This window comes from Curcuma longa, chromosome 3 (genome assembly GCF_044706935.1).
Source record: "Curcuma longa cultivar G26 ecotype Majalengka, Jawa Barat chromosome 3, ITB_CL_G26_1.1, whole genome shotgun sequence".
NCBI lineage: Eukaryota > Viridiplantae > Streptophyta > Magnoliopsida > Zingiberales > Zingiberaceae > Curcuma > Curcuma longa.
The window spans coordinates 2,425,868-2,452,974 of NC_133863.1; the positions used below are offsets into that span (position 1 = coordinate 2,425,868).

Below are 27,107 nucleotides of genomic sequence, written 5' to 3' on the forward strand. Positions count from 1 at the left end.
TGCACTACGTCAAAGGGGGAAAAAAATTGCCCTCGACATGACATTTCAATGAAAAAAAAATGACGACAACTGGCCGTCAGAAAAAAAGTCATAAAATTCTTGGTACTACTCACGCAAATCACTATCAATTAACATGAGAACATGTTTACCGCGTGTGCGATAAGATAGGCAAACAAGCAATAATGTAGCATTAGAACATACACAGTTGTCGAAAATCCAAACGAATGCACAGGCTGCCATTGTGATCTACTAGTACAAAAATTATATTATCATCAGTACAATCACAAAAATAAACAAGGATAAGCTTTGTTGTATTTCCTACTATATAAATTGCTCGACAATAATTCCGTTAAATGTTTTGATACTTTACATCTTCTTGTGGAATTGGAGGTTAGCAAGAGAACAGATCCTTGGCTCAAAGTAAAACATGCACTCAAGTCAACAACTAAAAGCATACAAATGGCATCGGACAGAAAGGAAGCCAACGAAAATTCAAATGGGAGAGGGCAAGGATACTGTAGAGATTGTTGCTATGATTCAGAAACAGAAGTTTGGATATGGTTGAACAATTCCTTCCTTTTAAATTATAACTCAGATCCACGAAAGAATTTCTAATCAATTACCAAATCCTTGGGGTTGACATTGCAGAGCAGTAGGATGCTTCTGAAGAGGGATGATATTCACACTTGAGATACTGTGAGGCACAATCTTGCATTTGTGAATTCAGTTAATCAAGGAAGCATGCCAAGTTTTGTCACACACCCAAATGATGTTTCCGATGCACCACGTACCTGGAAAAAAAACTTCAAATGGTGCTCGGAACAGGAACAAGAAAAGTCTGTGACAACTGAAGGTCTCATCTATCTACTTAATTTCACTATATTTTTAGAGTGCAGGAAAAAAATTAGCAAGCTTCCATTTTGAAGAAATATTGCACTCCAAAAAACAAGAGAATGTTTTAGATAAGTAGATATGATATTGAAAGAGGCTAGTCTATTTTGGACATTATATTTCTTCAAAATGGAATAGAAGCTAGTAAAGTTTGGTAGAAGACTAGAAACAGAAAGGTTTATCTACCAATTATGTGTCAGAAGATTAGTCTGGGATAAATTCTTTGATTGCCAACCTTCAAAACATCAACTCCGAGTTATTAGTTCCATGTACCTTGTGGACTAAGTGCAAAATGAGCATCGTATTAGAATTGCCCAGAACCACCAAACTTCCAAAAAATTTACAACTTATGTGATAATCTGCGTTTGTTCTATATTATCCTTTAAAATATGAGTGCTTTAGCACTTGGGAGAATCAATGTCATGCAGAACAGTTAGACAAGATTGTTCTTTTGCTGTCAATGACAAACACAATTTTGTATTTCATCAGGAAAAGATCAACTAGTATGTAGTCTGAGCACCCAGGAATAGTTAGAAGATTCTGAAAGAAGAAAAAGATGGATAGCAAAATAGGTCAACTAATAAAGTTTTGTTACTAAATGCTACTATTCCTGTCAACAACCAGACTAATAGCTAAAAGACAAAATAGGTTTCAGCAACAGTTTATCTGCCAGTTTGTGATAGCATACAATGGGACGGCATTGTTTGATTTTATCCTTGGGTTAATTGAAGTTCACACTGTGTGCCAGAGTAAAAATTATATTAGGAACATGTAAATAGATAGAAGTGATAAGTTTAGAAATTCTATGATGAAATTGTTATATCAAGAAAACAAGCATATTTGAAAAAGAAATCAGTCTTAAAATGATAAGATAGTGAAACTAGATGACTATGATGATAATGTACCATGTAAGTGTCAAATTGACCAAGTTACACACTCACCAACCAAATTTGGTGTCGTTGTCTACGCTGATGGAAACTCAAGTTCATCATCTTGAAGCTCTGTGTCATCGAGAATAACGTATTTTGCATCTCGTTCAGTTAATCTATTTGTTCCTTCTTTTTTCAGTTTGTAGTATCTGAGCATCAGATGGCAACATAAAAAATAAAGGCATTTAGGAGACTATAACTAATAGCGATAACTTATGGCTTTCATTAAACTTATATTTAGAATTTTGTTTGTATCTCTTTCTTCAATCAATGCCTAAAAGGAAATGAAAGGATGTCAAATCCTTTATGACTTTGACATTGCATAATCAAATGACATATATTAAAACATAAAATGGAGATCATATCAAAAATAAGTTGTTAAAATATTTTGCTATATAATAAAAATCTCAATTTATTTGTCCTTGGTCATCATAACAAATCTAGAGTTCTATCTAGAAGAGGATGCTCAAATCCTTAATGGCTTTGACATTGCATAATCAAATGACAAGCATATTGAAACATAAAATGTATAAAGGGCAGCTTGGTGCACGAAGCTCTTGCCAATGCGGGATCCCAGGAAAGAGTTGGACCATATTAAGTCTATTGTACATAACCTTATCCTACATTGCAAGAAGCTATTTATGCGATTCGAACTCGTGACCACTAGGCCACATGACAACAACTTAACCATTGCGCCAAAACTCCCCTTTATTGAAACATAAAATGTATATTAAGTCAAAACTATGTTGTTAACATATTTTGCTATATCAAAAATCTCAATTGGCTTGATTCTTGGTCATCATAACAGACCTAGAGTCCTAGAAGAGGAGGATGTTCAAGAGCATTCAACATTTGTTTGACAGAAGACATGAGAGTGACCCTTTCATGGTATTTTTTAAAATTTTTTTATGAATATAGTAGATTAGACAATTACTATATCCAGGTGGTTCTAACAACCTGATGACAAAAATATACATCAAATGATAAACAAAAGAACAGAGAAACTTACTTGAAGCAATTAAACAAACTGACTCCGACCATAATAGTTAAAAGCCCTACTCCCTTTAACCAGGTAAACTGATCATGGAAGTAAAATACTGCAACCTGACACATTAAAAGTATATAATACATTGATAATCAAAAGTTCAAACTTCAAATGCTCAACACTTCAACAATATTTACATTAATATGCAATGGAAAAGATGAATAAATCTTCATGCAGCTGGTTAAGATGAATAAAACTTTACCCTAATTCTTACGTCGACTTGGCTAAGATGTGAAATTCAATCATGTAATATTCCTTGACAACTCAAGCAATCTGGAAGCTTATAGTAAATTCATAACTACGAAATGGCAACCAAGAAAGAATTCAGTAGATATTGAGAGAAGCAATATTGAGAGAAGCAAATTGCAGTTGAAGCACATTGGTGCTGGATAAGAAGTAATTTACAAAAGATATCAATTTTCTAGAAAAACTGCATTTAGCTTTTATTTATCTAATTGTCATATATAACTATATAATAATGAACAAAAAGTTGTTTATCATAAAAAAAATAGATTCATGTGTAAAGTGACTAAAATTTGACACGTGAAGATTAGACAATCTAAGGTACAAAGATCACGCAGAATTCTTGAGAAACAAAAAAATGTCAACAAAACCTTGAAGTAAGCAAAAGAAGCAACCTGAAGAATCACTAGACCATATAGATTTGCAAGTGAAATGATTAATAGGAATAGAGGATTCTCTATTAATATATTATGATTCGTCACCATAATAATATGTACAACAATATGTTTTGTTTCTTCTTAATAAAAAATGTTACCAATTAAAACCATGGTTAATTTCACTATATGTAACTAGCTTAACAAAACTGAGTGAGCATGTGACTTTCTAATTGAAGCTACAATGCATCATGTGCCCATGTATCAATACGAACTAGGAGATGCATCCACATTTATGCTAGATTGGCATGCATATTAGAAGCCATCTAGACAAGAATAGGTCATACCAAAATTGTAACAGCCTCCTTCACAATGCCAGCTACTGTTACTGTCACTGCACTAGTTGCTGAAACGAGAATATATTCCATTAAAACCTGCACAAGAGAAGTTTGCTTTATTGACTAGATAGATTGATGAATGACTATTCAAAAAGCAAATTGTTAAGAGCACAAATAAATTTGGTCCTGAAAGTTGCAACACGCATAATATGAAATCTTACCATACAAAATGCCAATGCTCCTCCAAGAAGCATAAGTAGGCAGCTTCGTAGTATATGTTTAGAGCTATCAAAGTAATTGCTTTCCTTGAATGTATCCCAGGGATCCAAAACTAGAGAAAGGACAGCAGTTATGATTGCCATCACTGGTGTCACATAACTCATCAAAGTGATTGGATTCTTCAAACCTGCATAATATCAATTAAGTGATATGCGCATCTCATATGGTATGCTAAGAGGCTAAAATGACATGAAGGAACATTGCTTTTTGTTCCGACTGTTATTGAATGCGACATGTTTAGTGGGGAGATCAATTAAGAAAGTCTATTTCTTACCGTATGCCTCTTCCTTCATTGATGGGTTTGATGCCCATGCACATCACAGAGTACAAGTTAGCAAACAATGATTAAGGAGATAGACAGAAAATATCAAGTATATAGTGCAACTTTAGTGGCCAACCTGCAACAGAATCTGTGTCATGCACCAGCGAAAACCAGCCATAACAGCAGATAACATAACAAAAATGAAGCCCCAGAACTCAAATTTTGTCTCTTTTGTAACTGAAACAGAAGGTAAAGTGGATTTAACAAAATGAAACTACAGAAATGTTGTACTAACAAACATCGACATGTAACCAACTATTTTGACTTGAAAGATGCACTAAAGCAACATCAAATTCAACTGGCCATATTTCTGAATTTTACAGTAAAAGTTAGCAGAACCACAAGGCATCAAAAAAGAACACAAACAGACAAAATCTCCAAAAGAAAGATATCTTGGGCAATAATCAGAAACAGCCAAACACATGCTTTCGAACTTCTCAATGGTACGTCACCAACTTGCTAACCCAAGCGGTTAGGCATCCAGATGAAATCTGCCATGCCAAGGGATTGATCCCCCATATTGACAAAAAAGAAATTCTCAACAATATTGTAAAATGACATTAATTAAACTCTACTATCATAGTGCAACATGGGTTTAGCTTCACTCCTGTTTAAGTGACTAATGACTGAAAAAAATCAAACAAAATAGTGCTAATCTAATAGTTTTTTATCAATTAAACATATAACAAGTTTCGTACACACTTGCCCTACACATGCCATAGAACAAATTATCCAAAGAACCATCAAAATCAAACAGAGCAAGAAAAGAAAAAGACATGCAAAAGTAGTGAATTAATAGGATAACATATGTTTCAAAACTGGGGGCCGACTATTCAGCAACAGGATATATGAATCCAGAAATGTCAAACTAGTAAGGATGCATCATGCTATACATGTTGAAAAAGAAAATTAATTTTAGACAGTGTGAGCCAAATAATACTAATGAAAAAAATTACCTGTTAGTAGCACACCAACAGAAATAATGAGCATAATGCCTACAAGCTTCAAACTAGGTTTCTCCAGCCTTCAAATGCATATAAAAGTCTTAAAGTACAATTTGAACAAGATCATGTACAGAAGCAGTGGCAACACCATAACAAAAATACAAAAGGATTCAAATATTACCTGAAGGCAAATGCAAACATAAGGAGAAATATAGGAGAGGCAGATTTACACTGCAAAGAGGGTGTGGAACTTGTAATTGAAGTAGATCGTAAGAGTAAGTGCATTGCACCAATAAAATGTAAAATAGCAGAAGAATCCATGAGGGCCAGAATCAAGGCATACCATGGTTGCAAATGTCACAGTTATATATACAAGAGACTCATTGCTTAAATTCACATCCAACGCAGTTCCAATAGCAGTTGGGATAACTGCAAAAAATCCCTACAAAGCATTAGCATTTATCAAGTACAGTAAAGGAAGAATGTATGAAAAAAAAAGGAGAAAATATTAAGCTCTAGATCTCCAATAAGAGAGGTTGAATGAGTAGCCCAGGGCTTCTTGTAAGTAATGTAACTAAGAGGCCAAAGAAGTGTAAAGAATGCAGAAGCTAAAGAAGTAAAAAAGGATTTCAGGTGACAAAGCAGCAAAGATGAATAAGCAAATGCTACTCTGAGAAAGAAGTATCCAAAATTTTACTTGAAAGTTAGGATGCCATTCAGTTTTTTTCACAAGCAAAAACCTTATAGAATTTTTTTAAATATAAAGAAATAGTATTAACTCTACCTCATTCCGGACTAGGAATCCAAATGTAAGCTAAATTCAACTTAGTATCATCTCCCCTATATAAGGTGCCTTACAACAAAAATCACTTGAAACACAAATACAAGAAAATCTGAAGAAAATCTATTCCAAAACATATCTAAGAACATGACATTAATATATCAAAGTGTTGGTCTATCAAGAAATAACATGTAAAAAATCAATGTAGTAGAAGAGAATGCTCAGATGAATGTGGAGAGTTATAAAAATAAATATAAAATACAAAATATTGGTATTCAAAGCAAGTAAGTATAGCTCCAATAGATGATAAAGTGAGAGAAAATAGATTGAGATGATACATGTCTAAAAATGACCAATACATTCTATAGTTAGTTAGAAGAGTTAATGAAAAAGTTATAGCTATGAAAGTTGAATCTATTATAGTGGAAGGCATAAGGGATACGGGGAGATCAAGAAAAAACATATGAAAAAAAAGTTTAATCAATTTGAATATCACTAGTGAATTGTCTAGCATAGAGTTCAATTGTATCATGGGATTCATGTAGCCAACTGTATATAGTCGGGACAAAAATGGCTTGATGATGAGAAAATGTCATCAATTAACTGAAGGGAAAAAATCAGCTTAATGAAATAGTTTTCTTTTTTTTTTTAATTTGGTTTGGAATGTGAAGAGTTAATGCTATTGGGGCTTATAAGTTCATTAAATGAATTCAAATGTCCTATAAGTTAATCAAGTATAGCATAGGCACCAACTTCTATAGTGGAACTATAGAGAAAAATCACACCATGATATACAAGCACTGAAAAAATATCATGACTTGATCAAGAATTTGATCAATTCATCAATATTCTCTTCAGAAAATCCATAAACACTTCAACCTAAAAATGTAATATTTACCTCTGGCAAAGTAGTCTTTCCGTGTCATGATATTATTGTTGCTTTCAGAATTCCGAGACTGAATATACACAATGACATTCGAGAAAATGGCTTGCAAAGAAAAATGAATTGTATTCATCAACAGTGGAGCTGGAAATTTCCCCAAATTATCACCTAGCAATGTCTTATTGTACCTAAAGAACATCAACGTGATTTGAAAAAATCACATAGAGAAATTTAATTAAAAAAAATCCAGTATCAAGAGGAATCAAAGCTGACATCCACAGGAATTTAGCCACTCACACTGTCAAGCAGGTACTTAATGTGTACCAAACCAGTATATAGAACAGAGTCTTTAGCAAGACTGCAACAGAAATTGGGCTATTTCTGGATTGCTCCAAAGACACGTGCATTGCCAGAGAATCGCTGACGTGCACATCGCTCTCTATATCCAAAGGCACGTACTTCTCCGCGTCCCCATTCACAATCCCCAAAAACATGCCCGTGTGCCGGAATTCATGGATTCTCCGCTGGTCCTCTGCCTGCGATCCCACTTCATCAGGCATGCTCTGATGGAGCAACGGCAGTTCGAATTCTTCGGACTCTTCTGCCGCTGAGCTGGTCCTAGGGGATCCATCATCGTCCACGGCGCTTGGCCGCAAGATCCCATTCTCGTTGCACCACCGCGAGAAAGAGGGCTCCCTACGCAGCGATAGCTTGCGATCCTTCTCCTTTTCTTTACCAACTTCCCCGAATTTATCTTCCGTAGGAGCAGCAGCTGCTGCTGCTGCTTCAACCGGCTCTTCATCTCCTAGTCCATTGCTCAGCTCCATCATCAACAAAGACTTGCGATATACACTCAGAAATCAACACCCACTCAGATCTGACGAGGCGCCAAATCAATCCAATTGAAGATGAACCCCCCCAAAACGGTTCAAAAAGCAGATCCAGGAATGACAGAATGCTTAATTTCTTCGTTCCTTTCACGACGGTGGATGGATCTTCCGATGAGTGGAAGACAAATCGAGCAAGGTGAGAGAGACCGCGAAGGCAGAGATCGAGGAGGAGTAGTGTCGGCGGCGACGACGGCGGCGTGTAAAAGTGTCACCTCGCGACGGCGTCGTGTCGAGAGATCAAAATTAGGCCGCAGATTTGAAGTGACCTCTTTCGCAGGTTCGCAGGTAGCAGTCGACTTTGGTGAAACGTCCACCGCAGCCGATCAAAAAAAGCAGACTTGATCGCATGTTGAACATAGACAGAAGACAGGATAACAGAGACTCTTATTGGCTATTTACTGCACTGAAGGTGATGCCACAAATTCTTCTCATCGAGATATTCGCCAAAAGATGGATCAATCTAAACGGCGGATCCAATTTGGCTGCGACGAGCCATTTTGTTCGCTCGCAGTCGAAACCTTTTATTATTTTCTTATTCTGTTTTATTGCAAATTAATTAGACAATAAATATCTCCCCAAATATCCTTTTAAAAACTCCATAAACTCCTAAAATATTATTTAATAATACCTGGAATTATCTAACCGCTTTTATATCTATTTGATTATTAATCTTAACTAGGCATTTACTCACGGGTGAATATTTAGCTTTTGAAAAAGAATCGTTGCAAATGAAACAAATGGCATATGAGACCCATCCGCAGCATGCTAATGCTGGAACTTGAATACTGCTTTATCACTTTATGCTCGAAGGAGATTGAAGCAGAGCATCCACCGCCTGAAAATCCTCCAAGAACAAATTTACAGGAAATAAAAAACGAAAAAGCAGATTCGCAGCAGCAGACAGAATAATTAAGGAGAGGAGATAATAAAACCGTATGGGACGTATTATTTGCATTCAATTTTTCAGCAGGAAGCCCTGCAACGAGAGCTATGAGTTACAATTCCAACAGCCTCGCCTTGACCAACCAACGTCCGTGGAGGAGGGCCGTCGGAGAGCGGCAGCGTTCTTCATCGCCTGAACGCCTGAGCCAGTGGCCCGGCCCCATGTATCGCTGGCCGGTGAGTCCTGCTATGATTTAACTAATTAAGCTCTCTTGATTCCGTATGTATTCCATATCTTTTTTGCACCTTCCGCAGGAAGAGGACTCGAGTAATTCATGGAGATTGTTCGAAGAACGAGTTAGAACTGGACCGTTTGGCCTCTCACGGTACTCTGATCATGATTATGTAGTTGCTATAGAATTTTAATTTGTAGATTACGTCGATGATTGTTATAGATCAATCGATTCATCAGCTTCCCTTCACAACCTCACTCTCCGGTCCGAATCCTGGTCCTTGACGGCGACGCCTACGCGCCGGTGAACCCGAGGCTGACTCAGTTCATTAGGAACTCGCCGCCGCGGATCCGCGGCGAGTGGAACCTCGTCCCCACCAGCTCAGCGGCGGAGCCAGCGGAGGACCCCGGGCTGAGCGAGGAGGAGTTCAAGAAGGCGATGAAGAAGCTGCGGAAGCAGGTGTACAACCCGCCGTACCCGCGGCGGAGGGCGTGGAGGCGCGGCCTCTTCAGCATCCGGAGCAGCAACGGCGCATCGGAGGCCGAGGAGGAGGAGAAGGATGAAGGGAAGGAGTGCACGGTCTGCTTGGAGGCATTCGTGGCCAACGAGCAAGTCCTCGTCACGCCCTGCAACCACATGTTCCACAACGACTGCTTAGTGCCGTGGGTGAAGCTCCACGGCAAGTGCCCAGTGTGCAGATTCGTGTTCTACGAAAAGAAACCTGCGGTAATTAGCAGGAACAACAGCAACAACAGCTTCAATGGCGGCGTTCTCACCCATGGATTCAGCAATGGGAGAGAAATGATGGACGACGGCGTGTCTCTGGATCTCATCACGCTCATCAGGGCCATGGAGGAAGCCTTCAACTGGATGAGCTACTCTCGCCCTGCACCACATCAGTAAAAGAAATCGATGCCAAGCATCAAGTGATTCCAACCTATGGATTATTGTATACCTGTCTGCTTAAATGCTACGCAGGCAGTAGAAAATAAGATGCTGATCGCTAGCGAACAGGAAGGAATGGTAACCATTTGAAAGTGAACATTATCGTGTGGCAGTAATGACTAATTATTAGTGCAAGTGCTTTATAGTCGAAAAAGAAAAACTCGGTAAACAAACTAAGAAGAAGCAACAAAAACTTGGATCTGTTTTTCATGTTAGAAACAGAGCAAGCCAACGTTTCCGCCGTCAGCCATCTTGAATTCCAATTTCTTACTTGGATTATCTGTAGCTAGATAAAAAGTATATAATCCACGTTTTCAGTCACTAGTTGTCATCTTCTTCCACGTTGCGACGAGCCGCGCAGCTTGCTCTTGGCGAAAGGACACGGGCAGCTCGCTGAGTTGATGACTCGTCCCACTCGTAAGCTCGCATTTCCAGATCAAGGTCCCATGGCGGACACCTCCAGCACAAGTTCAAACTTAATGAACTTTTTGGAAGGCAATCCTCTAAAACAAAGTCGAACTCTGGTTCACTAAGTCATATCCTATCAACACTTTTTCATTACTAAATAGAATGGCAAGTACAAAGTTCGATTTGCCCTTTCTCCCTGCTTTTCCAGTTTAAGAACATTCCATGTGTTCCATGCAAAGTATTCTCTCATAATTACCTTTAAACTAATAAAACTTCGTTATTTGTTCTTGAATGAAAAATTACCTAAGTAATTTATTTTATTTGTTTGATAAAAAATAATTTGCTCACTAGCATATAATACATCGTAAATACACTTTAATCTTTATTAATTTCTTAAAAAGTTTATATTTTATGATGATTCTTTTGAATTTTTTATTTTCCAAAAAACTATATTTTCTTAATATATTCTAAAATTTAAAGCAATTTTTAAAAGTTTATTTCTTTTTTTTTAAATAATGTTTAACTAATATATAATTTATATCACTTTATTTTTTTTGTTATTTTTAAAAATAATATTCATTGGATTTATACTTTTTATTAGTCTGTTTAAATGAGTGTATTAGATGAGTCTAAATGAATAAATTTTGATTAAAAAATTTATTCAACTCACAGCAAAATGAAATACTGTGTGTTCCGCAAATGCCACTTTTCAACTCCTAGCTTTCTTGGTGGAACTTTGGGACGATTGAGCAATGGCAGTTGCTTGCAGAGGGAGATCTGAGCTTACGTCGAAGACGAGCTCAGAGAGGACAAAGGTGTGGACTGAGCCGAAGATGAGAGCAAAAGCTCAAGTGGTTTACTACCTCTCGAGGAATGGCAACCTCGAGCAACCTCATTTCGTGGAGGTTCCTTTCTCCTCTGTAGAAGGGCTCTACCTCAGAGGTAACGCTTTATGTAAACATCAAGCAAAAAAAGTCTGACTGGTTCATGTAAATTCCTTGCGAGCATTTCATCGAGCGACTTGTTTGCAGACGTCATCAGCCGTCTCCATGTTCTCAGAGGCCGGTCCATGGCGGGCATGTACTCCTGGTCTTCCAAGAGGTAAGAACGCTGAAGGAGTGTAAGTTGATCTCGATGATATGTATCTTCTCAATCCTTTTCTGTTGCACATCAGGAGCTACAGAAACGGCTACGTGTGGCATGACCTGTTGGAAGATGATTTCATCCGCCCTGTTCATCGGGATGAATATGTGCTCAAGGGAACACAAATTCTGGGCTTGTACTTCTCCTCTATTCCCTCCGCTTCCATGGAAAGCTCCGCCTCTTCATCCATTAGCTCTGGGAAGTCCGCGGATACCTCGAAACGCATGCCAGACGACACCTTGCTCTCTCCCACCGTCAAGTCGAGCGACGCGTCCACCCAGACGGACGAGCACAGGAGGCATCGCCAGCGAGCCACTCCGAACGACGAGAAGCCAAAGGCATTGACAATGGTAGAGAGCCCCGCCGCCACCGAGCTCGGTCAAGACGAGATCTCGCCGCCGCCACGGTCGTCGTCGAGCACGGAGACTCTGGAAACGCTTATCAAGGAGGACAGCTACCGGATCGTGGCGGCGGAGCCGGAGGAGAAGGAGAGGGTGGAAGGCAGATGCTTAAACCGAAGAGTGAAGGCCACGGAGGTGCTGATGCATCTGATCTCGTGCGGTTCGACCTCGGTGAGGACCAGCGGGTTGTCGTTGATGCCGCAGTACAGCGGATTGCTGGACCGAGCGGAGTCCATGGGACACTTCCCGAGCTTTCGGGCCATGAGAGCGGAGGAGGTGTACTTCAGTGGGAGCTTGTTGGAGACCAATAAGCCGCCGGCAGGTGCGAATGGCGTGCCAAAAAATATGCATCTGCTATTTTGGTTTTATTTTTCTCCATAAATTTGGTCAGTTCAATCTCCAACTCCCAACCATAAACTTGCCGCCCCATCAATGCGACGGACCTGCGAGACGAGCGACGAGCTGTGGATGCAGAAGGAGATCTCCCATCCAACGGCTCCAGTACATCTCAGGGCGTGCAATTCGAAGTATCAGGAAAAGTGTTTTTTCTTCTTCTCCCCCTTTTATCTTCCCCGATCCGATCAACGCCGTCGGATCCAAGTGGGAATACTTCGGAATAAATGCCACAGATGGTTCGTCATCCCCCGCTTGTGATGTGCTCCTGCCTTGCCAACCTCTTTATCTTCCCCGCCTGTGGGCGCGCTCGGAGGTAGAGAAGGATGAAGGTAACCCTTGTGTCTCGCAGTGGTAGGGAGGTCATCAAGGGTGGGATCGAACTCGCCGATGAGGTATTTCCCCCACTCTCTTCTCTCTGTCTGACAAGCAAAATTCATTTGTCTTGTGATTTGTCGGAGGGATTTAGATTTATCATCCTCTGCAACCGGTCAAAGGGTCATTCTTAAGGTCTTTCTTTGTGATAGTCTCAGTGTTTTGTATTTCTAGTTTGTTGCTCGTTATCTTGTTTAATTGTTCGCCGTGATCGCTAGAAGTTTACAGATCTTTGTTTGTAGACTCGAGTTTAAAAATTTGTTTCTTGGCGTGCGTTTTCAGGCTACTGTGAGCGATCTACAGGAAGCTATACATGCTCGAAGTAAGTTTCTTCATGGCTTAATTTCTTCATTCTTATATTCATGTTACCAGATCAATCCCGTTGAAATAACAAAAAGAGTAGTGTAATTAGTATAAATCACCACATAGATTGCTTCTAGTCTTAATACCCATACAGCCAAAAAGAAAAGAAAAGAAAAGAAAAGTATTAGCACCCATTGTGTCCAAATGGGAAAACGTGAGATGGTTATATTTGAACTTGCTAACTATTTTGCAATGATGATGAGTAGAATGGCTAGAAAATAAAACCTTAAAAATTATGCTTCGAAATTTGGCACTTTAACATGCACATCCAGTATAATTTTTATTTAGGTGATAATTTGACATTGTGCCTATGTAATAAGCAATAATAAATGAGCTTCGTTTATCTTCAAGTGTCTTAATCAATTATAAGTATGTGCCCTAAAATTATGTTAATAAGGTAATTCAGAATACCTCAAATCTAATAGTTCTAAGATTGTAACTATAACTTATATTCCAAATTTTCCTGTTATATATGTAAAATTAGGTTTTAATATTTATGCCTTTACTACTTAAGTGGCCGCATTTTAATTTTTTTTTCTCTAGTTTCCTTCTCTTTATTCATTTAACCTTTAGGAAATGAAAGATGGATATAGAAAAATGTATATATTCGTTTAATGTTTGTATTGAAATTCATTAGTATAGCAACTTTGACCAAGTTCGAAGAGGTAAATCTAATATTTGCTAAGTTGTTCAAGTGGCCATTTATTGCAAAAGGCATTGGGAAATATCCCAACTTATTCTTTTGTATTTTTCATTACCTTACCTCACGTGATCGAGCTCCTATCCTTTAGCATAGTCCCATCACATGGAATTACTTAGTTGGGGCATGTTCTCCTTAGTTATATGTATTGGCAAGATTTAAATATCACATACCAAGTCGATAAAATGCTAAATTTAATTAAGTGCTCACTTATCCCCAAACATGAAGTCATAGGTAAGAGTCCAATGTTTAATTTTGTATCCTGCCTCTCCCAAACTGCATAAAAGAAGGTAATAGATTATAGCTTCACGAAGAGTGTAAAGAAATTATTGCAAATATTTCTCTTGAAATCAGATGTTAACAAAAGAACACATTATGCAATCTTGTTAAGAACATCAAGAATCGAGTGCCACAATCAAGGAAAGATAGTGTTAGAAGAGCACACTGATCTTCTTGGAAGAGGGCTAAAGAGGGAATATTTATTTGTGATTAAACTCGGTTGATTTTCATTGTTGATGTGAACATTACATATATGACTAACTCCTCTAGAGTAATGTAGTAAGAATGAACCCATTATAAAAGTAAATGATTTCTAATTCCTTTGTCCATTGTTGCTACTAGAACTAAATGCAATTGCAATGAACTACAAATTATAATTAAGATTAAATAAAATTGGTTGTCTACGCAAAGCTTGTCCTAGCTATCACTTTGCCAAAATGTTACAGGTTTACTTGTTCAAAAAAGTTAAGCTATAAGCTCAGCAAGCAACACATACAAATAATTTTGGTGGTAGAAATGAGAATAATGAGATGGACAAGTGAGATTGCTAGGAGAGAGATTCTAAAGTATGTTATTCAGAATAATGGGAGGTGCATCTCTAATAGATGATAAAATTGAAAAGAGGAAATCGGTTAATATGGAAAGGTCAGGTTTGATGATCGGTAGATTGACTAGATTCTGAATTTTATTAGCATACTAGAATACATTAATGTCATTGACATAATAATTTATAACATGACTTTGTATCAAGCTTGGTGATCAGAAAATTCAATCTTAAATAAACATGATTCATTTGTGTTCATTATGAAATTATGATTTACTTTATTCTCATGTATATAATAATGCACACTGAAGTTACCTTAAGATGTCATATTGTAGGAGCACTGCTGTCATTTTTTCAAAATGACTCTCAGGACTGAGTAGAGTTTGAAGATCCTATTTTCTTGCCTCTGTAAGCACAACCAACTTAGCACAATTAAAAAACATACTAAGAGACTGAACTTCCTTAAGCACTTTTACCATCATTATCAACACACATGCATTGTTTGTTACATTAAGTTCTTTTTTATTAACATACAATGTTACAAAATATGATCTATTCATTTGCTGGTTCTATTTAATTTCTTGCCTTGAGATATGTAAGTTTTGTTAAAATTTTGAACTATGTCTGTGACAATAATCATCCATATGATTCCTCTCCGTTTGCAGTTAAAAAATATTATCCTTCGAGACAGCGCCTTACCCTTCCACTGCAAGCTGGAAGTAAAGGAAAACCAATTGTGCTTATTCCAAAGAGTAAATTGGCAGACTATTGCGATGGGAATGTTAACAACCTAACTGTTGTTTTCAAGGATTTAGGCGTACAAGTTTCTTACAGAACTCTTTTCTTCTGGGAGTATTTGGGCCCACTAATTATCTACCCAATCTTCTACTACTTTCCAGTGTACAAGTACTTTGGTTATGTGGGTGAGCGAGTTGTTTACCCAGTCCAGACATACGCTTTATACTATTGGTGCTTCCATTATTTCAAGCGTATCATGGAAACTTTCTTCATTCATAGATTCAGCCATGCAACTTCACCTCTCTCCAATGTATTCAGAAACTGTGCCTATTACTGGACTTTTGGAGCATACATTGCCTACCATGTGAATCATCCACTGTATACACCTGTCAGTGATCTGCAAATGAAGATTGGATTCACATTTGGGTTGGTTTGCCAAATTTCAAACTTGTACTGCCATCTCATTTTGAGGAACCTCAGAAGCCCTTATGGTAATGGTGGTTACCAGATCCCACGTGGGTTTTTGTTCAACATAGTGACATGTGCAAACTACACCACAGAGATCTACCAGTGGCTTGGTTTCAATATTGCTACTCAAACAATAGCAGGTTACGTGTTCTTCGTAGTGGCTACACTCATTATGACTAACTGGGCCCTCGCAAAGCACCGGCGACTCAAAAAGGTAAACTATAGCACTGTCTGTATTTATCAGATTCAAAGTAGTTATCACTTTGTGCTTGGTTTTTGAAGTTTAGATGCGTATCTTTCTTATGGTTTCATAGTTTTATGCCTGTCTGATTTACTTTCGTCGCAGTTATTTGATGGAAAAGAAGGGCGGCCTAGGTATCCACGACGTTGGGTAATACTTCCACCGTTCATCTGAGCTTCAGAAATTTGGAGGCTCTTGCTTCTCATATTTCAAGCATATCATTCTGTGGAAGTATCAGAGTTCTTTTAGAATGTAAACAGCTGCAGTCAACTGGAACATCATGTGCTTACTATGTACACCTGAAATTTATCCTTTCATCGCACATTCAACTTCAGGTTTTTATCTCTGAATTTTCTATTCAGATGGAACTTCTGTTTACTCCTTGTAGGTTTTACCTGTGATGGTCTGATGCTGTGCAGTTTTACAACCCAGAAGTGAACAATGGCCCAAATTATGATTTTTGACTTGCAAGCTTTGGTGTTTAGCCGTGAGGCTTGAATATAACATAAGTTAGGTTGTTGAGGAGGGCCTTGAAAGTTTGCTGGATTTGATCATCTATTTAAATACTAATGGTATAACTGCAATGGAAAGTGGGGTGTTAAAAGACATTCATAATATAGCAACACAGTAACCTCAGACCGACTACCCCGCCATCGATTAAAAACGGAAAACAAGGGTTAAATAGGACATAAATATTTAGCATCAGCTGTTACACAACAAGAACAGCTAGTCTTATCAAAAGCCTTACAAGCTAGACTATGCATTGCACGAAGGATGAATGATCCGCGTCTCACCCAAGCAGCAACTCTGATGTTGCCATTCAGCTGGCCAAATTAATGCTTTTAATATAACTGGTGGCACAAGGCCCTAAACCCTAGCGAAACTAGGTAGTTCTAAGGTTTATTCTACTTTATGCCATAATCCAACATCTGTGACGAGCCTTTCAATATAAAATTCCTGTCGCTGCCCTTCTGAACATGTCGAGCACCTGAAAATAAAGTTTAATCTTCAAGTCACTGTGGCATCACATTATTTCGATCCGTGGTATTATTACAGAAGAACAAGAATATTTCTGGAATTGAAAAAGTAGATGACAATACCTGCTTCGAGGACAGGCCTATGTTCTCTAAATCAGACAACTGCAAGTATTCAAACAATATGATGTGAGCACCAAGCAAGAATTCACAAGTCCAAATGCAAAATTTCTGAATGCCAAGTTTGATTGTCTATTTATGACTTACTGATTTCAATGGGTTGGGCATTTCTTCTCTAAGTTCAAGTATGTACTCTGCTCGTTTTTCGCCAATACCCTGGTTGTGGAAAATCAGTGTTATTCGAAGATGAAACAAGACTGTTGATCAAGATGAACAAAGAGTTGCAAGGTACCTTTAATTGCTTTAGCTCCTCTCTGTAATATAGAAAAAAAAAATAGTGTCAATAAAGTTTGCTTCACAACTTATTTCGTTTTAACCATAAATTGAACACATTTTTATTTTTAAAAAATCACTTATGTTGAAATGTGGAAGACAAATTGTGCTTCTCACTATCGAAAAATCTTCGTTTGGAAAAAGGCCACGATATCTTTATTATCTAGAAAAGTTGTAGTGATATTACAAGAAACCAAAAGATATTAATCTACCAAAAAAAACATTAAACTACAAAACAACAATTAATAAGGCATTCTTGAGATGAAGAGCTTACTTGCTAGCGTTGTTCAAGAATTGTAAATACTCCTCAATCATACTTTCCTGCGTACCCATGAAACCTAATTAGTGTCACGTTATTCATCCATTGAAACATTTAAGCTTTATGGAAAAACAAACCTTTAAACATGAACTTGATGCTTTGAATTTATTGAATGGAGTTTCATTTTGAGACTCATCCTTTAAATAATTAAATTTTGGTGTTTTTGGCTCCAACAAAATAGAAGAGATGCAATCATCAGATGACAACTTGGTAATTGAAGTTGTATTGGAAGGCAAAGGCGAGAGGGCTTTTCTAGAGGGATCATGGAATTCCTTGTCAGCAACTGGTGATCCCAGGGTATCCAGAGGAGTAAAAGGTAAGTTCTCCTTGTTAAACGATGACCCTACATAAACCAGAGAAAATGGAGGTTGCTTTCTCTAACAGAAGAAATCCTCACTGCATAATCCAATATGCAGTATACATACCAATCAAGTTAGAGGTCTTGGGTAAGCCAATTTGGGTAGCACTTGTCTCATCATTATCACGGATAGATGCAATATTATCACAGCCAGGCAGAACCTATAAAAAACGAAGGTTATAACAACACATCTTGATTATCTTCATCTAGCACAAAATTACAATTCACCTCAGTTTGCTCAATGGTAATGCTGCCATTTCTTGTGATCAAGTGTGCACCAGAGGTTTCTTGCTGAAGAGGCAAAAGTTAAGTAAAAAAGAAAATTTAGGTGAAACAGAAAAAAGAATTATTACAGTGATTGCAATAACATCTTCAACAGTCCAAAATTAGGAGACATATAAGGTTCTTATTCCTTTTGTAACAGAGCTGTATAGTCGAGTATCACATTGATCTCATATCCTCCATGCATAGTTGTAGACTGATTTAGAAACTTGAAATTATAGTGTCCAAGAACAATTAAGAAAAAGTGTGTGACTACGAAGTGAGCAAACTTACTGATAATTGTAGCTAGGATTTGTGCACAAATCACTAAAATGTAGCATAATTGGCATAAATTGTGCGTCGAGAAAAGATGTGAACTTACCTGAACGTTTTCTGAAATTGGGGCCTCAGAATTAAATAATACTCCGCTGAGACACGGCATAAGCGTACGATGCATTCAAAAAATTAGTTCAAGAAAGAGCATCTATAACCGTAGTGCAATTGAAGGTGCATGGTGAGATAAGAAACTGACCTTCCCTTGAATTCTGGAGCTTTACTTTTTGAAGAAGAGCGGTTTGATTCTTGTTTTTTTGAACGATTAGCTGATGATAATGGTGAAAAAGGTCCTGGTATTCTTTTGTTCTTCCCTTTTGAATTCAGCCAAGCTTGAAGCTTAGCTTCCATATCAATTTTCACCTTTGGAGTCTCCTTGCAATCTAGACTTGCATAGTTCATAACTTTTCGACTGCGAGCAGCCAAACTGACTGTGTGTACAGCCTCTTGGTACGATACGGGATTCTGCATCATTTTTCAATTGTCATAATACAAACAAAATGCAATTCTTCACAAGACAATATTGGACACATACAAGGCATGCTATCATCAATGCGAGACTTGTCCCTCCCAGTGAGTCCTGTAATATTCGAGTCAATTTGCTCTCTCGATATGGAATTCGTGTTTCGTTGTTGTTTAGGGCATAAATGACATTTGATAAGGCAAACAACGACTGATTAATCTTCACGCTCTCTTGAAGGCGAATACCATCGTTGCAACTTCGCCTGTTGTCTTCATTACCTGTGAGGCACATGCACTTGTGAAGCAATAGGCATCTTGCAATAACAATGAAATGTCAAAAAAAATGGTGTTTGAAGAAGGAGCGAACCTGCTAAGTCGATGAGGTTTAGCTTCCCTTTAGAAACACCATTTATGACAGCAATCGCAAGAACTGCATGGCTCCTGCTCGAGACATCGTTGAGGCCTGTCGGTCCAACTTTTCTTCTCTCAACACCAGTTTCGAACACCTCACGGAACTCGTTCATCGAGTGTATCGGTACCTTTTAATTAGATCACCCAGTGGAACGGAAATTGAACAATCTACTGATAGAAAGGAAGTTGGGAGGAAAACTATTTTGACGATCATAAAATACCCAGGATAATCCTTTCAGCTGGACCTTCCCGTCCTTATCAACCATAGCGACGACCTCCTTCGCCTTAGGCTCCAGTAAATCGTAGCACCGGTCCATGTAGATCTCGTAGTATGCAATCTCAACAGAGAAGTTGCCCAGTTTGCTGCACATGGAAAAGATGGTCGACATTGACAGCGGGATCATTCCGGGCTCGCCCTTCACGCCCTGGTTCAACAATTAACTCGACATAAACCCTAGGTACTACTAACGAAGAGGCAAAGAAAAGTATAAAGTGCTCTTCTGCCTTTCCTGCATCGTGTAGGTCTTCCCGCTCCCGGTGGCTCCGTAAGCAAAGACGGTTGCGTTGAGCCCTCGGAAGACGCCAGGAATCACAGCGCCGACCTCACTGTCGAAGATCTGGCCGATGCGGTCGCTTTGCCCGAAGAAAGAGTCCAACTTGTAGCACTCGCTCCGGCTTCAGGATTCCCCATATCCCCTCAACAGATGAAGAAATAAAGGAGTGGGAAAAAAGAAAACAAGGATCCGCGCACCTGCTCCACTGATCTTTAAGCTGGACAGCGACTTCCTCGCCGGCGCCGCAATCCCGGTCGAGAAGGGCAACGCAGGGGATCGATCGATCATCGCCGTTGGAATCGATCTCCCATGGGAGGAACGGGCGCACCCGCAGCACCACCCTCACCGGCGACGACATGGAAGAAGAGTGCTTCGTGGAGTTCGAGGGTTGATCGTCCATTTCAAATTGAGATCTGAGTTGCGGGAGGGCGATGCAGCTTTTTTATTTGGATTCCTATTGGAGGCTGTTATGGTATTCAGCCTGCGCACGAAACAGGTTTTACATGGAATTCTATTGGACGTTCAACAATTTGTTGTACATTAAGTGGTCGAGTCTGGTGGATGGTACACCAAGTACTTGCCGCGGAATCCGTCGACCGTTAGGTCAGTTGCAGTTTGAATTTGATTGAGCGAGAACTAGTTTAAAATTTGAATTCAAAGAAGTGGCGTGCAACTTTAGTCGGTTTTGTTGATATTAATTTATAACGTAAAAATATTTATTTTATTTAATTTAATAAATGGCAATTTGTGCCATCAAAACATATATTATTAATTTTATTAAATTAATTTGAATTTAGACAAGAAATGCATGACGAACTAGTAAAAGTGAATTAACATCTCAAACTCGTATATACCGGCATATAAATAAAACAATATAAAGAATTCAAATGAAAATTAAATGCAAGGAAAGCAGCCTGAACTTGAATGAATTATTAAATGATAAATAATTATGCATATTTGCATGATCCATGGCCTGCCAAAAAAGGAAAAATAAAAATACTGGTTAGCATTTATAAGCGAAGCAAAGGGAGCAATATATTGGCGGCTCTTACTGTGATCGGTGGTGGTAAAGACGGCGGTGCCGGCGAAGTCGCAGTTGTAGTCCTGCGTCCCGGCCGCATGGTAGTACGCGTTCATGACGTACGCCGCGTGGGACCTCACCGTGTTGGGATCGAAGCACGCGCCGCCCTGCTGTATGGCGGCGCAGTCCACCTTCCCGATCCCGCACGCCCAGTTTATGTTCGCCTGCAGCGCCTCGTCCGTCGCCTCATTCTTCGCCACGCACCAGAACTTCCTTCCCGCCCGCGGCCTTTCCCCCGCGCCTTCCCTTCCTCATCACGCCGGAGTTGTACACCGGCGTGAAGTCCGGCTGGAAAAGCCCCCAGTTACGCTCCGCCAGCGGCCCGGGCTTCTGGTCCTCGTTGAACAGCGCGAAGATGTAGGCCTCGATGGTCCGGTTGGGCATCTGCGGCGTGCCCATCCCTGAATTGATGTGCCGCACCAGGCGGTGGTTGTACGCCGCGGCGTACTCCGGACTCACCCCGTACTGGTTGTTGTCCGCCGCCGAGGGCCACCCGGTCTCCCCCACCACGATGTCCACGTCGCCGTAGCCGAGCTTGTTCATCGCCGTGTGCACCGCGTCCAGCATCGCGTCGAACATGTTGGTGTAGGTCAGTCCCGTGCCGGGATCGTGCAACCCCGGCCGGCGTTTGAACAGCGCGTAGTCGAGTTTGGTGGCGTCGTAGCCGAAGTAGGGGTATGCGTTGACCACGAAGGGAGACCTGGTGTGGCGGTGGAACGCCAGCATCGGCGCCAGGATCGCGCGGTCCCACCCGGGCCTGAACTGGCCTGTCGACGGCGGATCCGAGGCCTCGAGGATCCCCAGAGAGTGCGCCGTCGAGACCTTGATCCCCCGGAAGCCCGCCGAGACCAGTGCTCCAGCGACGGAGACCATCGCGGGGACGAGGTGAGGGATGAGGCTGTAGTCCAGGGAGTGGAGGACCTCATTGCCGATGAGGACGAGAGTGATGTGGGTGGCGGGGACGAAGGGGGCGATGTTAGAAGCTACCCAAGCGTCAGCCGCGCCGCGGGAAGCGGCGAGGTTAGGGATCTCGTTGTTTGGGATGGCGACGACGACGGAGATTCCGGTGCCGGCGAAGGCGCGGAGGATGTCCGGGTTGGCGTCGAAGATCTTGACGCTGTTGATTATGGTGCGGCTCTTGATGAATGATGCAACCTGGGCCGGCGAGGGGAGGTTGTCTCCGAGGGTGCCATAGTTGACGCCGATGGAGCGGGCGGAGGCGGAGGAGGACGAGAGAAGTACGAGGAGCAGGGTGAGAAGACGTGGCGTCATCGTGGTGGTTGCACGCACGTGTGACCGGCGAAATGTGTGCGTATTTAAGCACCGGAAGAGGCGATAAATGCACGCGATTTGCCAGAATTAGCAAGAGAAGTGAGCGTGGGAGAGGAAAAATAGGGGTGTGCCAATCAACCTCATTTTCATGTCTTTATTCGTTCAAGGAAATAATTGCCATTAATGTTGCTGAACAAAAGACAGCGACCAAAATATCACACCAGAGAGAAACAAATGGCGCAACTCACGGACGAACCACAATCTTTCAAAAAGAAAAGGAAAAAAATATTAATAAATCAACACTTGGGTAGATCCGGCGGCGGCGGCGGCAACTTCTGGCTGGGAAGGGTTCCATCGAGGACCAGCCACCCCATCTTTAATCCCCAACTCATGTGCGCCTCAATGTGACAGTGCATGAACCATACACCTACAACAACGACAGATTTGTTGCTTAAATCTCGCACTGGTTAATTCATGTCCAACAATTTCGATCGATCGATTACCTGGATTGTCGGCCAAGAATCTTATCGCCACCCATCCGCCGGCCGGAACGCTGACGGTGTTTCGCTCCACCGGATCTAGTAGGTTGAAATTGGCCGGGTCCTTGGCCGGGTCGAAGTTGCCGGACCCCTGTCCGATGACGAAGAAGTTGTAGCCGTGGAGGTGCAGTGGGTGGCTCTCCGTGCCCAGAATGCTCGTGTCCTGCATCACCAACTCCACGCTGGCGTTGAACGGAAGCACCACCAGCTTCGTACCGTTGCCCACCATCGTGTTGTTCGGCGGCGTCCCCGTGTAGTTAAACTGACGGAGTGGGTACGCCGGGAAGTCCGGCGTGTAGACTCCCCTCGACCGGCCGGCGTAGTGCGCCTGCAGCAGAGCCGTCTCCGGCGTCGCGAACGACACGTTGTTGACGGCGGCCGAGAACTTGGTGCCGTTCGGCCCCTGGCACGTCCCGTTGACCGGGCACGGAGTCGTCCCCAGTCCCACCGTGAAGAAGAACCGCCGGTCCACGGACTGCGGCACGTTGGCGGGGAATTGGGCGGTCGCCAGGCTGCGCAATCTCCCGGAGAAGTTTGCAGCGAACGACGTGTCGTTGAACGCCGGTAAGGTTGGTTTGTGGAGCGGAAGGTTCTGGCCGAAGGCGGCTGCGTATTCTACGAAGCCGGCGACGGTGGTGTTATCAAAGGTGCCTTGGCCGGTGGAGTAGGGTCTGGCCTCGATGAGGAACATGGCATTGGGGTAGTAGGGCTTGGTGCGGAGGAGAAGGTTGGTGGTTTGGCCGGGCGCTATGAGGACGGTCTCGGTGTCAAACGGCTTCACGTAAACGGCATCGACGTCGACGACGGTGACGGTATGGTTGGCGATGCTGAAGAACAGATCGTCATTGATTGCAGCGTTGATGAGGCGGAGCAAATACGTCTTCCCTGGCTTCACCTTCAGCTCGAACGTATCTGCACATTATAAACAGTAGTGTTAAATTTCATCAAAATTGATCAATTATTCCTCGCTGATATCGTACGCACCTTGAGCTGAGCAGTTGTACAGGGGACCAGGAAGGCCATTGATGGTGTAGGCATCTGAAACGTTAGGGCCTCCTCCGGTCTGAAGAGCTTGGCTAATGATGGCCTCTGTATCAGTCTTCCACCACTCCCCTAAAATGATAGGGACTTCTTCGTAGGGTTTGGCGAAGGGATAGGGGACACCAAGCTTGGGGAGGATGATGATGGGGCCATAGAGAGTGGCCCTGAGCCATGAGATGTGGGCGTGCCAAAACAGAGTGCCTCTCTGCCCCACAACCGTGAAGTTATACACGTAGCTCTGCCCCGTCTGGATGGGGCATTGCGTCACGTAGGCAGGACCGTCCGCCCACCCACTTCGCAGTTGCCGAACTCCATGCCTGGCAATTCATTCACATTTCCATAAAGTTGTATCAACAGTAGGTTTTATGATCGTTGTTATACCAGTGAAGGGTAACATTGTGATCGACATGGTTGGCCACCCTGACGACGACTCGGTCCCCTTCTCTGGCGAAGATCTTCGGCCCCGGGAACTGCCCGTTCACGGTCAGGATGCTCTTGGTGCTGCAAAGCCGAGTTACATTCGCCATTTGTATCTGCAAATGAGTTCAACATGAACTCTCCTTTTAATATATATAAATCTAAACATTGCAATTAACTCGAATCTATAGCGTAACATGCATACATACATTGAAGTTGTAGTGCCTGGTTTGCTCGGCTCGTGTAGTCGCTGCATCCTGAAGCATTAGCAGCAAGGAGAAAAGCAAGAGAGGAAGGGAGCGGGAGCCCATCCCTGCGTCTCTAGTCTAGACAAGAAAAGAAAAGAAAGAATGAGAGATGTGTGCTACGTTGTGAGAGAGTTCATGATCAGAACATAGTTTATATAGTAGAGCTATATAAGATTTTGTAATCTCTGTTTGGTGGATATCCTGTTCAGAAGCTTTAGAGTGTAGACAAAGCAGACAAATTAATTAAGAAATAAATATTTTGCAATATATATTGATTTTACTTTTGACCTTCTCTAGCCTCGATCCAAATTTAACTAACTGCAGGCGCACACAACTCCTTCTACGCTATGCAATATCTATCTATCACCAAGTCATTTTAATTACTACAAGGAATGTACGTACGTAGGTGGGACATGAGTTGGGTGGTGGAGCTCTGTAAGGCTTCTTCTCTTTTGCTTTCTTCTCTGCGGTTCCAAGCAAGAGAGAGATGTTTGACCCAACTCGTGTAAAGTGGCAAGGATGGTAGGTTTGTACTTCATTAATTTTCCTGTTGGATGATATATGTCACTCATGAACAGTCGACAATATTCAATTCATAAATCATAATGATGCATTGCGTCCTAATTAATTCTGTGCGAGTTTGCTATAATAATTATGATTTCTCTGGGGTTGGTGATGATGTTTATATATCAGAAACATGTAGTTTTCCCTTATTTTAATTGTGCAACTGCTCACAGAACACAAATTCTATAGAGGGCCTCTACAGATTTAATTTGCTGAATAATATAATTCTTTCATTGGGTCGAATGATCAAGCTTAATATATTTTAATCTGAACCATTAATCACAAATTAAGGACACATAGAATTCATAATAATTTATATGAAGAAGAGATCTCCTATAATTTGTGCTAGCTCCGCTGGGCATATTAACAGATCAACAAGGCAATTATTTCTATTAATTGTCAGACTTTTTTTCATTGTTGATGTTGGAGCTTATTAAATTAAAATGTATAGTTTTTTACTGAATTATTATTTTTATTAAATTTAAAATATAATAAAATCTTTGCTTAAACAAACATGATTTTTTAAAAAAAGCCCTTGACCATTTGAAACAAATAAATAAATAGTTGAGCAAACATAACTTACAAATTCCACAATGTGTATGTATATATATACAGTTCTGTGAATACCAAGGTATCGTTACTGGTGTAGATTCCACGGCAGAAGTAGTAGAGAAATTTGATTCAATGCACCGTTCACGATGATACTGTACTGGTTTGTGATCCTATAAACTTGCTACTGGTACTGGCTTATAGATGATTAGTGAAACGGGAGTGGCATCGTGTTTCTTCGAACGTGCGAAAGCTGGACTTGGCGACCATTGCCAGAACGACTTCCGGCTGACCGTCCGGCGTCCTCCACTCCTCCTCCTCCTCCGACGTATTCATGACCCCTGTGGCGCTTCGTCAGGGTTCGCGAACGAGTTGTTCCGCGACGTGCTCCGAGACGTCGGCGTCCTAGGGCGGTAGTACGGCTGTGGGTTCCCTTTCTCGTCCACCACCTCTTCGTCGTCGTCGTCGTCGCTCGACACCTTGCATTTCTCACCCAGGATGATCGTCTTCTTCCATATCGTATCCTCCCCCTCGCCCTTCCGTTCCTTCCGGCTCGTTCTCAGCTTCTCCGAGAGCACCTTGCCGAAGCTAAGGGACAGTTTCCGCTTCGACGACGTAGACGTCGGAAGCACCGCCGGCGGGATCGGCCCGTGCGTCGCCGCCGCCGCCTCGACAGGGATGACGGTCACGTCCTGGTCCTTCTCGGCCTGCTCCATCGCCATTGCGGGTGCTTCCACCTCCGGCGCCGCTTGCGGCGGCCTGTTCTCCCTTTCAGCAGGTTTAGACTTGGCGATGGACTTGTTTGCGGGCAGCGAGGTCAGCGACGAGGACGAGGTCTTCTTGCTGGAGGATTTGCGGATGCAAGTGGCGCAGAGGGAGAGGAAGACGGCCACAGCCGTAGCCATCCATGCGACGGCGAGGAAGATGGCGAAGACCTGGCGGTGGGTCGTTGGGAGCTGGGCTTGGTCAGGAAACAGCGTACTTCTTGCCATCCTCACTATGAACAGAATCGCGACGTCATTGCGGCAGGAACAAAAAGAAAGCTAAAGAAGAAAATTGAGGTATAATAGTTCTACCGTGTCTCGAGTAGACTTGAATCAACGAGCATTTTTGAGGGATGTTAGAGAAGTTTAGATAGTTCTATAAATATAAACATTTGGCTTGTTCATCTGTTAGCTCATGGCTGGAATTACCAGTACACTTCTAATTAGGGACTACTTACTGGAAATCCTAGCTAGA

At 41.3% G+C, this 27,107-nt stretch overlaps 7 protein-coding genes and 1 pseudogene across 8 annotated transcripts; 3 read left to right on the forward strand and 5 right to left on the reverse strand.

The window, feature by feature from the left end:
- Positions 1-309: 309 nt before the first annotated feature.
- Positions 310-8,129, reverse strand: LOC141824299 (putative sugar phosphate/phosphate translocator At1g06470). Its single transcript, XM_074711562.1, has 12 exons — positions 7,327-8,129; positions 7,045-7,217; positions 5,709-5,794; positions 5,547-5,596; positions 5,378-5,445; positions 4,498-4,598; positions 4,374-4,386; positions 4,042-4,226; positions 3,830-3,916; positions 2,830-2,924; positions 1,833-1,969; positions 310-791 (listed from the first exon to the last, which is right to left on the reverse strand). The coding sequence occupies exons 1-11, from the start codon at positions 7,857-7,859 to the stop codon at positions 1,855-1,857; spliced, it is 1,506 nt and encodes a 501-aa protein (XP_074567663.1). The 5' UTR covers positions 7,860-8,129; the 3' UTR covers positions 310-791; positions 1,833-1,854.
- Positions 8,130-8,894: 765 nt separating this feature from the next.
- On the forward strand, positions 8,895-10,122 carry LOC141825080 (uncharacterized). Its single transcript, XM_074712468.1, has 3 exons — positions 8,895-9,038; positions 9,117-9,187; positions 9,274-10,122. The coding sequence occupies exons 1-3, from the start codon at positions 8,910-8,912 to the stop codon at positions 9,935-9,937; spliced, it is 864 nt and encodes a 287-aa protein (XP_074568569.1). The 5' UTR covers positions 8,895-8,909; the 3' UTR covers positions 9,938-10,122.
- A 1,017-nt stretch (positions 10,123-11,139) lies between these two features.
- Positions 11,140-12,312, forward strand: LOC141823019 (protein SOSEKI 5-like). The gene is made up of 3 exons (XM_074710298.1): positions 11,140-11,329; positions 11,419-11,488; positions 11,562-12,312. Exons 1-3 carry the CDS (start codon positions 11,140-11,142, stop codon positions 12,310-12,312), a joined length of 1,011 nt encoding a protein of 336 aa, XP_074566399.1.
- Positions 12,313-12,519: 207 nt separating this feature from the next.
- On the forward strand, positions 12,520-16,393 carry LOC141824128 (very-long-chain enoyl-CoA reductase-like). The gene is made up of 4 exons (XM_074711366.1): positions 12,520-12,719; positions 12,982-13,021; positions 15,251-16,005; positions 16,138-16,393. The coding sequence occupies exons 1-4, from the start codon at positions 12,651-12,653 to the stop codon at positions 16,204-16,206; spliced, it is 933 nt and encodes a 310-aa protein (XP_074567467.1). The 5' UTR covers positions 12,520-12,650; the 3' UTR covers positions 16,207-16,393.
- A 538-nt stretch (positions 16,394-16,931) lies between these two features.
- On the reverse strand, positions 16,932-20,557 carry LOC141825725 (kinesin-like protein KIN-10C). Its single transcript, XM_074713113.1, has 15 exons — positions 20,355-20,557; positions 20,116-20,278; positions 19,825-20,031; positions 19,560-19,731; positions 19,266-19,471; positions 18,930-19,195; positions 18,780-18,825; positions 18,365-18,427; positions 18,204-18,297; positions 17,856-18,121; positions 17,734-17,780; positions 17,419-17,440; positions 17,274-17,342; positions 17,133-17,171; positions 16,932-17,020 (listed from the first exon to the last, which is right to left on the reverse strand). The coding sequence occupies exons 1-15, from the start codon at positions 20,555-20,557 to the stop codon at positions 16,976-16,978; spliced, it is 1,908 nt and encodes a 635-aa protein (XP_074569214.1). The 3' UTR covers positions 16,932-16,975.
- A 547-nt stretch (positions 20,558-21,104) lies between these two features.
- Positions 21,105-22,510, reverse strand: LOC141823020 (glucan endo-1,3-beta-glucosidase-like; annotated as a pseudogene).
- Positions 22,511-22,806: 296 nt separating this feature from the next.
- On the reverse strand, positions 22,807-26,016 carry LOC141824227 (laccase-4-like). Of its 2 annotated transcripts, XM_074711473.1 has the most exons (6): positions 26,008-26,016; positions 24,717-24,740; positions 24,472-24,623; positions 24,034-24,407; positions 23,014-23,961; positions 22,807-22,937 (listed from the first exon to the last, which is right to left on the reverse strand). In XM_074711473.1, the coding sequence occupies exons 3-6, from the start codon at positions 24,615-24,617 to the stop codon at positions 22,807-22,809; spliced, it is 1,599 nt and encodes a 532-aa protein (XP_074567574.1). In that variant the 5' UTR covers positions 24,618-24,623; positions 24,717-24,740; positions 26,008-26,016. The 2 variants fall into 2 exon arrangements, with proteins under 2 accessions (XP_074567574.1, XP_074567573.1); XM_074711472.1 differs by lacking the exon at positions 26,008-26,016 and having other exon boundaries at positions 24,717-24,818.
- Positions 26,017-26,200: 184 nt separating this feature from the next.
- Positions 26,201-26,929, reverse strand: LOC141823021 (uncharacterized). Its single transcript, XM_074710299.1, has one exon. The coding sequence runs from the start codon at positions 26,858-26,860 to the stop codon at positions 26,201-26,203; it is 660 nt and encodes a 219-aa protein (XP_074566400.1). The 5' UTR covers positions 26,861-26,929.
- Between the last annotated feature and the right edge of the window lie 178 nt (positions 26,930-27,107).

What these genes read in the sequence shown, in the direction of transcription:
- LOC141825725 (XM_074713113.1), bottom strand. Translation starts at nt 20,557, where the DNA reads ATGGACGATCAACCCTCGAACTCCACGAAGCACTCTTCTTCCATGTCG. An exon ending in AGCTGAAAGGATTATCCTGG is followed by an intron (nt 19,732 to 19,824) that starts GTATTTTATGAT and finishes TCTAATTAAAAG; the next exon opens with GTACCGATACACTCGATGAA. An exon ending in CATCAAGTTCATGTTTAAAG is followed by an intron (nt 17,781 to 17,855) that starts GTTTGTTTTTCC and finishes ATGGGTACGCAG; the next exon opens with GAAAGTATGATTGAGGAGTA.
- LOC141824299 (XM_074711562.1), bottom strand. Translation starts at nt 7,859, where the DNA reads ATGATGGAGCTGAGCAATGGACTAGGAGATGAAGAGCCGGTTGAAGCA. An exon ending in GAAAGACTACTTTGCCAGAG is followed by an intron (nt 5,795 to 7,044) that starts GTAAATATTACA and finishes GATTTTTTGCAG; the next exon opens with TTATCCCAACTGCTATTGGA. An exon ending in CTGTGACATTTGCAACCATG is followed by an intron (nt 5,597 to 5,708) that starts GTATGCCTTGAT and finishes CCCTCTTTGCAG; the next exon opens with TGTAAATCTGCCTCTCCTAT.
- LOC141823019 (XM_074710298.1), top strand. Translation starts at nt 11,140, where the DNA reads ATGGCAGTTGCTTGCAGAGGGAGATCTGAGCTTACGTCGAAGACGAGC. An exon ending in AGAAGGGCTCTACCTCAGAG is followed by an intron (nt 11,330 to 11,418) that starts GTAACGCTTTAT and finishes ACTTGTTTGCAG; the next exon opens with ACGTCATCAGCCGTCTCCAT. An exon ending in TACTCCTGGTCTTCCAAGAG is followed by an intron (nt 11,489 to 11,561) that starts GTAAGAACGCTG and finishes GTTGCACATCAG; the next exon opens with GAGCTACAGAAACGGCTACG.
- LOC141823021 (XM_074710299.1), bottom strand. Translation starts at nt 26,860, where the DNA reads ATGGCAAGAAGTACGCTGTTTCCTGACCAAGCCCAGCTCCCAACGACC.
- LOC141824227 (XM_074711472.1), bottom strand. Translation starts at nt 24,818, where the DNA reads ATGGGCTCCCGCTCCCTTCCTCTCTTGCTTTTCTCCTTGCTGCTAATG. An exon ending in GTACAACTGCTCAGCTCAAG is followed by an intron (nt 23,962 to 24,033) that starts GTGCGTACGATA and finishes TATAATGTGCAG; the next exon opens with ATACGTTCGAGCTGAAGGTG. An exon ending in ATTCTTGGCCGACAATCCAG is followed by an intron (nt 22,938 to 23,013) that starts GTAATCGATCGA and finishes TCGTTGTTGTAG; the next exon opens with GTGTATGGTTCATGCACTGT.
- LOC141825080 (XM_074712468.1), top strand. Translation starts at nt 8,910, where the DNA reads ATGAGTTACAATTCCAACAGCCTCGCCTTGACCAACCAACGTCCGTGG. An exon ending in GCCCCATGTATCGCTGGCCG is followed by an intron (nt 9,039 to 9,116) that starts GTGAGTCCTGCT and finishes CACCTTCCGCAG; the next exon opens with GAAGAGGACTCGAGTAATTC. An exon ending in GGACCGTTTGGCCTCTCACG is followed by an intron (nt 9,188 to 9,273) that starts GTACTCTGATCA and finishes TCGATTCATCAG; the next exon opens with CTTCCCTTCACAACCTCACT.
- LOC141824128 (XM_074711366.1), top strand. Translation starts at nt 12,651, where the DNA reads ATGAAGGTAACCCTTGTGTCTCGCAGTGGTAGGGAGGTCATCAAGGGT. An exon ending in GGAAGCTATACATGCTCGAA is followed by an intron (nt 13,022 to 15,250) that starts GTAAGTTTCTTC and finishes CTCCGTTTGCAG; the next exon opens with TTAAAAAATATTATCCTTCG. An exon ending in AGCACCGGCGACTCAAAAAG is followed by an intron (nt 16,006 to 16,137) that starts GTAAACTATAGC and finishes CTTTCGTCGCAG; the next exon opens with TTATTTGATGGAAAAGAAGG.